The following is a 10,082-nucleotide window of genomic DNA, read 5'->3' on the forward strand; positions in this document are numbered from 1 at the left end:
GACTGCGATCCCAACTGGACACTGCACCCAGGTATCTGCACACGGTACAGGTCACTGATGGTACGGGGGGTGGAGGGTCATGTAGAAAACTGTAGTGAGGTCAGAAACTCCCTTCCTAGCACTACTGGGAAAAGATCAAGGCTCAGGGTTTAAAGACAACAGAACGTTCTTATTAAGGCACTCAAGTATTTTTTTCATAAAGGCTCACTCATCAACTTGACACTGATTCTGAAACATGTAATACAGTCTAATTCAAGGCATATTCATAATGTATGATAATCTTTTTTACATCAAGGAAATAAAGAGACTTACTTGTCAATTAAGATTTAGGATTCTTACTTCCCAAAATTTTATCATACCCAATAATCTTCACTAACAACTATATGGTATATGTCTCTTTTAAATTTTTGTCCAAATCATTTTATGCAAAAGGCATGGTTAGCATTTCACTATATTTAGGGAGAATGTTTGGGTCTAAGCTAACATACAGGCTAAGCAGTGAAAGAGAAATTCACATTATGGGGTAAAGCTCCTCAAAATGCAGGAAATCACCCTCCGAAGCACTGACCTGAGCTAAGGCGGGGCCAGGAGTGGCCTTAGGCTGCTCATCAAGAGAATCGGAGCTTATATTTCAAAACGCCAGACCCAGAAAACAAACAGGACTAGCCAATGTGATCCCTACAATCAGAGGTGCAGCTCTGGGCGTGATGGACCAGCTCCTTGCCCCATACAGCTCCTGGTGGCGGCAGTGGAGCAGCAAGGACTGGGTGGCAGCTAACGGACCACCTGAAGGAAGCCTGCCGGCTCTGAAATCACATTTATTCCATTTGTAACCCGACAAGTTCACATGAGTGTCAACAAATTAAAATCTAAAATATCAAAATATCTACAATTTAGAATAGGTTATGTTTTAGTTGCTGATTCAAAAACCTCTGCCCAAAACATCATTTCTGGCTAAGCCTGACACAGTCTAAAACACTAGTGGTAAATTATCAAATTATAGCACAAAAATTGTGTGTGTGTGTGGGGGGGGGGGGTCTAGGGCTGCTTTCTAGCTAAGAATGTGATAGAATAAACTCCAAATTTATCAACTGTGCATTTTCAGCTTTGCTCCAATGAGTCACCCTGCATGCCAAGGTGTAACGAAAGCAGAAGACCCCATTTCCCCACTGCCCTAAGAACTCCTGGGCTTGCCACAGCAAGCATCTGCCGCGGGAAGAAAAGCCTCTCTGGATCGCTGTCGGCAGAGGCAGCGAGGCTCCTCAGGAAGAGAAAAGCCACGTTCTCCAGCCTGAATCCATACCTTTCCCGGGACCCGGAGGTTCTCGATGGCGCCGAGGTCGCTGAGGCTCTCTGGAGGGCTTTTCAGACCCTTAAAAAGATAACAAGAGAAAAAGAATTGCAATTGCACTGAAGAACTGTCACAGGACAGACACATCTAAGTGGGGTTTTTTTTTCTTTAAAAACAGAAATTTCTCTGCTGTAAGATATACGAACATATACTCTAAAAATAATTATTGTTTAATAAATAGGATATCATTATTAAATCACATAAGGTTATACTTTTAGCATTTTTAAAACAAAGGTGTATTACATGGCCCATTCAGAATTAATGCAGGAAGTCCAACACAACCATGATTTTAAAATCCCCAAAGCAAAGAAGCAGGTAACAAAGCATTCTATAAAAGTGCTACCTTGTAATAATTACCAAATTCGGCTGGGGAAAAGGCCCTAGCAATAGTATCATGATTCACGGATGCACTATATTTGCCAACTGCATTAATCGAAGATTCATAAGTAATGCTAAGTGCTTACTGAATATTTAAATAGTCCCTTTGTTTTACGTGACTATTCCTCACCAACGTATCCAGTCCATGCTGTAATATGAAGGTTTACATCGCACCTCTTGCTGCTTTCTATGGATTCTTTAGCTCTTTAGAACCCTGTACTTTCTCATTTCAAATCAACTGAAGGACCGTGAAAGCCTCATTTGTACCAGGGGAAATTATTCAGAGAGAAAGAAGAGGTAATTTAAAGAGTGCCTTTTAAAAAACAGGCTATCCAAAACAAACGCCTGGGGGCAGATGTTAGCCTAGGGATTAAGAGCCCACATGGCACAGCAGGTGCCTGGGTTTGAGTCTTGGCTCCAACTCCAGACTCCAGCTTCCCACCAATGCAGACCCTGGAGGCGGCAGGTAAATGGTCCAAGCAACTGAGTTCCTGGCACCGTCTGGGAGACCCGAGTTGAGTCTGCTGCTCCCATTTTGTCCAAACCCACCCACTGCAGGTGTTTGGGGAGGAATGATGAACAGGAGCATTCATCATTCACATAAATAAATAAATAAAAAATATTTTAAAAACATCAAAGGTCCCTGTAATATTAATCCTTTGGCAAAATTATCCACTCCATGAATTTGAGGATGCATGATATAATCAAGGTATCCTTTTGCTGTATTCTGGCCCTCTGGGGTGTTCAGTAAAATAAAATGCATGGGCTGCTTTATGGTGATCTTTCAAGATGTGGAGTTGAACTTGCTTACTGTTAAATTACAGAGATGTGTTTCACCTTCACTAATGTAAAAGGCCACCAGTCATATCTATAATTTTCTATGACAAAGTACTCTGCCTCACCCAAATCCTCCAAACTCCCAGAAGATCTAACTTATGCGCCTTCTCTCCCCCACCTCTCTTTCTCATGCACATTCATCACTCAGATGAGAAACGAACATGCGCCTTCAGAATCATCTGCTCCACAAAGCCGGCTGCAAAGGGCACCATATTTCTCATAGCCCATGAGCCATTTCCACCCATGTCTCCAGGGAACTTTAAAAAATAAGATTCGTGGGCCGTACACATAGCTATTGAATAGGTATTACTGGAGCAGGACCAAGAATTTGCATGTTAACAAGCACCCCTGGTGACTCACAGATCACTAATAATTCGGAAACACAGCTAGACATGCTCTATAACAGAACCTCAAAGTCATGAAGCTTTCAATTTTAAACACACCTCACTTTCTTTCTCAGACCTTAAGTCCCAATGGAAGGGCAAAATCAAGTCTTATTTTCCTCTATAACCTGGAGACTACCAAAATTCCTGGAACTGAGTAAACAACCAAAGAAATGACTAAATTATTAGGTGGAGGCAGTTGCCAGGCTCCAATCTCTAACTAATTAGCACATTGTTCCCATGGGGACATGCAAGTGACTACAAAATGAAGTTTCCAGGAATGCTTGCCTGAAAAAGAAAGGCCTTCTGAGCGTTAATACGCCCTATGGTGAGTGGACCAGGGAAACAAGGTTACCTTGTCTGCCTCTGTCACCAAGAGGGATCGTGAGGGACCGGCATCCCTAGTGTAGTCGTAAAGAAGACAACTGGGTTATGTAACTTTCTCATACCTCGGAAGGTCTTTCTAATCTGACTGAGAATCATGACCACCTTAGAATATCTTTTGTTAAGTCTAACTGCTACTCCTCTTAAATATTCATAAAAGTGCGGATTTGGCTAATCCAACAGAAATCCTTGGAGAAGACACCATGTCTAATCTATTTCCTACACCAATAACTGAAAGATAAATGTAATCTATGCCGACAACTAGACAAAGGTCCTACCTCCAGGTCGGACACAACGCATTCATGCAGCAACTATCTGCCAAATATGCCAAACCAAGTAGGAAAACTCGGAACCCCCACCCCCCACCATGTTAGGAAGTGGAGGAGTGGAGTGACTGCAGGATGCGCACTGGCGCAGATCGCCTGAGTTTTACCCCGACTCTTGCTGTAGTCCTTAACAACGTTCTTATCCAAACTAGGTATTATGTTCTCAGAAAGTGGTACCTCACAGGCTATTACAAGAAGCAAAAGAGATAATGTATAAGGGGAGCTAAAAATGGTGTCTCAGGCATTCTTTTTATTATTATTTATTTATTTATTTATTTGAAAGGCAGAAATAGAGAGAAAGAGAGAGATCTTCCATCCATTGGTTCACTCCTCAAATGGCCACATCGGCCAGAGCTGGGCCAGGCCAAAGTCAGGAGCGTCTTCCAGGTCTCCCACATGGGTGCAGGAGCCCAAGGACTTGGGCCATCTTCCCCAGCTTTCCCAGGCGCATTACCAGGGAGCTGGATGGGAAGTGGAGCAGCTGGGACTGGAATTGGTGCCCACATTTGATGCCAGCACTGCAGGCAGAGGCTTAGCCTTCTGCGTCACAGCGCCAGCCCTGTCACAAGCATTCTTTACAAGTTAAGCATTATCTGTAACATTAAAATGACCACAAGAAATGTTTTTATTTTATCAAAACAGAAATTTAAAATGTCATAACTATCTTAAAGCAAAGCATCTTACATTCAACTATACTTTAGCATGATAGATCTTGAAACTTTTATCAGTTTTATGGACTTCTTTTAAAAAAAAAAGATTTATTTATTTTCTTGAAAGTCAGAATTACAGAGAGAGAAGGAAAGGCAGAGAGAGAGAGAGGTCTTCCCTCTGCTGGTTCACTCCTCAATTGGCCACAACGGCTGGAGCTGTGCCGATCCGAAGCCAGAAGCCAGGAGCTTCTTCCGGGTCTCCCACACGGGTGCAGGGGCCCAAGGACTTGGGCCATCATCCACTGCTTTCCCAGGCCACAGCAGAGAGCTGGATCAGAAGTGGAGCAGCCGGGACTCAAACTGGCGCCTATACAGGATGCTGGCACTGCAGGCGGCAGCTTTACCCTCTATACCACAGCGCCGGCCCCAGTTTTATGGATTGCTACTACCAAATATGCATTTTTATTTTATCTTCATCTCTCTAAAGCACAAAACCAGGGTCAAAGCTATACTACTCTGTCTTTATTAAGTTGAAGCTTGCCTTGTACTCATTGTCTATATTTGATTTTCTTTTTTATTTTTGTTTTGATAATGTCCCCAGTTTAAACATATGTAAAGTTCAGGGAGCAGGCATTTGGTCTGCTGGTTAAGATACCCACATCCCACAGGGTAGTGCTTCGGTTTGGTTCCCAGCTATGATTCCAGCTTCGCACTAAGGCAGACCCTGTGAGAAGCAGTGATGGCCCAAGAAACTCGGTTCCTGGCAACCATGGATACACCTGGATTACGTTCTGGGCACCTGGCTCTGCCCTGGCCCAACCCAATCCAATCCCGGGGCGTGAACCAGTGCATAGCTGCACACTCTCATGTTCTCTTTCTCTCCCTCTCTGCTTTTCAGATAAATAAGTAGATAAACAAAATTCCTCATAAAAAAATACCTACCTTTGCACGTTATTTCTTTGCCTGAATTAGATTAACATTTCAGACTACTGGAGTAGGTATTACTGGAGCAGGACCAAGAATTTGCATGTTAACAAGCACCCCTGGTGACTCACAGATCACTAATAATTCGGAAACACAGCTAGACATGCTCTATAACAGAACCTCAAAGTCATGAAGCTTTCAATTTTAAACACACCTCACTTTCTTTCTCAGACCTTAAGTCCCAATGGAAGGGCAAAATCAAGTCTTATTTTCCTCTATAACCTGGAGACTACCAAAATTCCTGGAACTGAGTAAACAACCAAAGAAATGACTAAATTATTAGGTGGAAGCTGTTTACAAATCCTCATTTTCCATTTATGCAGCCAACAACCTAAGTCTTTTTAAAAATATTTATTTATTTACTTACTTACTTATTTATTTGAAAGGTAGAGTTATGGAAAGAGGATGAGACAGAGAGATCTACCATCTGCTGGTTCACTCCTCAAATGGCCAAGGCTGAGCCAGGCCAAAAGCAGGAGCAGGAGATTCATCCGGGTCTCCATGTGAGTGCAGGCAGGTGACCCATCCTCTGCTGCTCTTCCTAGGCCATTAGAGGGAGCTGGATTGGAAATGGAGCAGCCAGGACTTGAACCACAACCTATATGGGATGCCGGGTGTCAAAGGCCGCTTAACCCGCTTTGCTACAACACTGGTCTCAACAACCCAAGTCTTAACAAATCAAAAAGAGCACCTGTCATGACTGGTTTCCTTCTCTTTTTAGCAAAATTCTAGAGTCTACAGTCAGTTCCCAATTTGCCAGCTTCTACATTCTTTTGAACGCGTCCTAGTCGGGCTTTGCCCCCACCAACGTCATGACCCCTGCAGCAGTCAGTTCACATTCATTCTCTTCCCCACCCGAGTGGGCTGATCTGTAACAACTCCACAGAGCTGATTACTCTCTCCTCTTTTAAATTCTTCACTGGCTTCTGAGAGCCATTGTTCTTGGTTGCTCTCTTTATCTAACATTCATTCACCAAACATTGATTGAGCATCGGCTATTTGCCATTTGGAATGCCAGAGACATCTGATCTCACTGGCTGCTCCTCCTCATTCTGCTATGCTGGATCCACTTCTCCTCCCTGATCTTCTAACACTAGATTCTCAAAACCTCCAACCTTGGACTCCATGTATTTCTACACTCACTCCACTGGTGATCTGACCAGCTTATATGCCACCTACGCACTTGTAACTCCCCAGATTTAGTCTGTACCCTGGACTTCTCTCAATAAATTCAGGCTCATTGGCCAACCATCCACTTTAGTTCTCTACTTAAGCATCCACAAGGCTTTCAAATTAACCAGTTCAAAAGCACGTTCCTTCTCTCTGTTCCTCCCTCAGTTTCATCTGTCTCCATGAATCGCAATTCCATTCTTCCAATGGTGGGAGCTAGGAAACCATATGAGGTCTCATCCTCAATGCTTCTCTTCCCCTCACAGCCCAGATCCAATGCACCAAGGACGCCTGCAACTCTCCACTGACTACTACCACCATCCTCTTGTCAACACTCCCACCCCTGGCACCCCAAGGAAGGCCCACAGCCTCTCACGTGGATCACTGCAACAGATTCCTCACTGGGCTCCCTGCTTCCGCTCTTTGCCTCTTCAGTCTGTTCTCAAGATTTAGGTAAGAACAGCCTTTCTGAAGCGCTAGGTGAGATGACAACCCTCCTCTGCAGGGCATCTTACCCACAATGAAAGTCACAGCCTCCAAGTTTCTCCAAGCCCAGCAGCCTCACCTCACCTCCTACCACCTTCTCCGCACACTGGCCCCAGGGCCTCTGAACCTGTGTTTCCCTCCATGGAACGCACCTTCTCAGATATCCACAGGTCCACTTCCTCACCTTCAGAGGCTCTATCGTCTCAGTGAGGATTTCCATGGCCTCCCTGCCTGTAATTATAACTAACCCTAAACGGCCCACAACTCCCAGACCCCTAATGCTGCTGGCCACTAAAGCATTGGTCGCCGTGTCTGCCTTAGCACTCATCTGTTCTGTTCCCTGCTGCATGTCCCAAACTCCTAAGGGTGCCTGGCACATGGTATTCAATAAACATCTGTTAACTGGACTGAAAGAACAGAGGCTGGCGTGATGGAGAAAGACGGACAACAGATCCCATCGAAACGGAGCCAACAAAGCACTCATTTGTAAACAAAGACCATGGACAAATGAAACACCCCAAAACCTAAACTTCCAAGATGTTAGCTGCGTACTTCCACACATGAACTTAACATATATTATTAGCACATTCAGTAGCCTCAAAAAAAAGAAATATGTTGTGTATATTTATTTGTCCTACTATACACTTAGCCAGTAATAAACAGTACTAATTAAAGTCTACAAAGTCCCTTAGGCAGCACCTTATTTTCACAGCTCACAGATTCATGAGCCATACACAGAAGATAATCAAGTATGTGGAAGGCAAGCCACAAACATTATTAGGATGACTTTTAAAATTTACATAAAACTCCAAACTTTACCCCACTTTTTACAGTATAATACCAACTTTTGACATGTTTTTCAGAGCTTTGTTTTGGTTATTTCTTTTCTATTCTAATTAAACCTCAAGTTCAATAAGCAAATGGCTGAGGCTTAAGAGCTACCATTTCCAAAGCAATTCCATTAAACTTAAGAGACATCAACTTTTTACTGACATTTGGAATTCTGTGTTTCTTCTCTCCTACTCACTTTTACAAATAAAGCTCTTATTAAAAAAAAAAAACGCACAACCAAAGCTACTGTACAACTGTAACAATCTAGGCCCCAAAGAACTACATGACGGGGTGCCAGTTTGAGTCCCAGCTGCTCCACTTCTGACCCAGCTCTCTGCTATGGCCTGGGAAAGCAGTAGAAGGTGGCCCAAGTCCTTAGGGCCCTGCACCCGCTTGGGAGACCTGGAAGAAGCTCCTGGCACCTAGCTTCAGATTGGCCCAGCTTGTGGCCATTTGGGAATGGATGGAAGACCTTTTTCTCTGTTTCTCCCTCTCTGTCTGTAACTCTACCTCTCAAATAAATTTAAAATATCTTTTAAAAAAAAAGAGTTAAGCACCTTTATTAAAAAAGAAAGAATCTATTGCCTGAATGACAGGTACAGCCTGTTACTTCTTCCTGTTTTCCCACCATCAACACAGCCAATGCGATCTCCATAACCAAGCACTTCCTTGGTCATGCCCAGGCACAGTTAACCCCTTTATTTACCATTTTAACTTCATTATATCATATAAACATCACTACCATACTATCCCATGAGGCACACGTTATCACTCCCATTTTAAAGATGTGGAAACAGAAGCTTAGATACAGTATTAAACTTCCCCATGACCAAACAACCACCACAGGATGAAGCGGGACCCAAATTCGTTCTCAAGTAAGAAGCGTTAGGAAGCACACCACCAGTGCTCAACGAAGGTGAGAGACTGCCAAATGTGACTGATCACTTACTTTGAAAAAAGTCACTATGCACGGGATTTATTAATTCTATTTTCATGGCATTACCTAAATGCAATTTAATGCAAGTAAAATAATCATGTAAGAATTATTTGTGTACTGTCCACCATAAGTACACAATTTGTATCCTTAAATACCTCCCAAGTTGAGTTCATAAATAAGAATTTAACTTGGAATTTGCATTCCCTTTTAAATAACCACAGAAAACCGCACGGGGGAAACTTTCACTAGAGGACTATGCTCCATGTTGTCCAAACTCTTCAAAGCCACATTAATTTAAAACCCTAGATTATGTTTTTTTTGTTATATCATCATTTTGCCTGGACAAGGATAAAATTTTAGGGTAGCATTTCCCAAAGTTTTCACATGCATTGGTTTATTCATGGCTCATAAAGGAACCGAATAAAATCAGAGACAGAACAAAGCAAAATAATTATTAGCCTCACTTTCAGCCCTGGAAGGAAACTTAAGCTGCAAGTTTGGGGGCTTTCACAAAATCTCAGGCTACCGAATCTCCAGCTATTCTCACTCGTTCCAGGAGGCCATTCCTGCCCCCACCTCTCTCCGCAGGCCACCAGCTCGCAGCGGACACACAGTCCGGATGCAGGCGACACTGCAGGGGAGCTGGGGCCGTCCTGAAGAGATGACCAAAGCGGGAGGAAGGGAGCCAGGGATGCTCTCTGACTGCCTCCTTGCCCTCGTCTGAAGCAGTTGCTGGAAGGCTGCAGCCGCAGGAGTCGGGCTCCCATCTAGGAAGCCCAGGCAAGTTTCCAGGGCGTGCCAGGGCTCCCCTGTTCCCTTGGCACCTGCCACCACCTTTAACTTAGGTCTCTGCCCGCAGCGGCCCAGAGACTGAACATCTCGGCTCATCTCCCAACCCAGATGAGGGAGGATTTGGCTTCAGCCGCCGACACTTACCTGACGGGTCATAAGAGACTTGATTTTTTGCATGTCGAAATCGTGAGGAAGCTACTTTCCCGGAAAGACCTCACAAATCACATCAAACCACTCGACAGCCGGCCCAGACACTGGGAAGCCATAGTGGGTTGTCACGTGGAGCAGCCGACCTGGTCATCCTTGCTCTCCATGGGCATGCTGGGAACTGTAGTCTTCCGGTTGCTGTCGGCGGCAGCGAAATACGGAAGAGGCCAGCCCAGGTACTCCATTTCCCGGCAAGCCAAGCGGCGGGCGCTTCGGGGAAGCTTGCACCGCGGTTCTTGACGGCGGTGCTTGCGCTCTGGACTGAGATTTCTGCTTCGGCGAGGCAGAAACCTAGGCACAGGTGACCAGGTATTGGACGACAGGAACGCTGAGCAGCGAGTACTCAGACCGCACTGACTCGATGCC

The 10,082-nt window shown here is 44.4% G+C and overlaps 1 protein-coding gene across 1 annotated transcript in view; it reads right to left on the bottom strand.

Moving 5' to 3' along the window:
- The window catches only part of VPS50 (VPS50 subunit of EARP/GARPII complex), a 106,950-nt gene extending 97,144 nt beyond the window's left edge, over positions 1-9,806 (bottom strand). Inside the window, exons 1-2 of the mRNA XM_062178890.1 lie at positions 9,654-9,806; positions 1,304-1,372 (exon numbers count right to left, since the gene is read on the bottom strand). Of these exons, the coding sequence (XP_062034874.1) occupies positions 1,304-1,372; positions 9,654-9,686 (102 nt within the window). The 5' untranslated portion in view covers positions 9,687-9,806. The remainder of the gene's footprint in view (positions 1-1,303; positions 1,373-9,653) is intronic.
- Positions 9,807-10,082: the final 276 nt, after the last annotated feature.

The sequence above is a fragment of the Lepus europaeus genome, chromosome 20 (assembly GCF_033115175.1).
Source record: "Lepus europaeus isolate LE1 chromosome 20, mLepTim1.pri, whole genome shotgun sequence".
Lineage (NCBI taxonomy): Eukaryota > Metazoa > Chordata > Mammalia > Lagomorpha > Leporidae > Lepus > Lepus europaeus.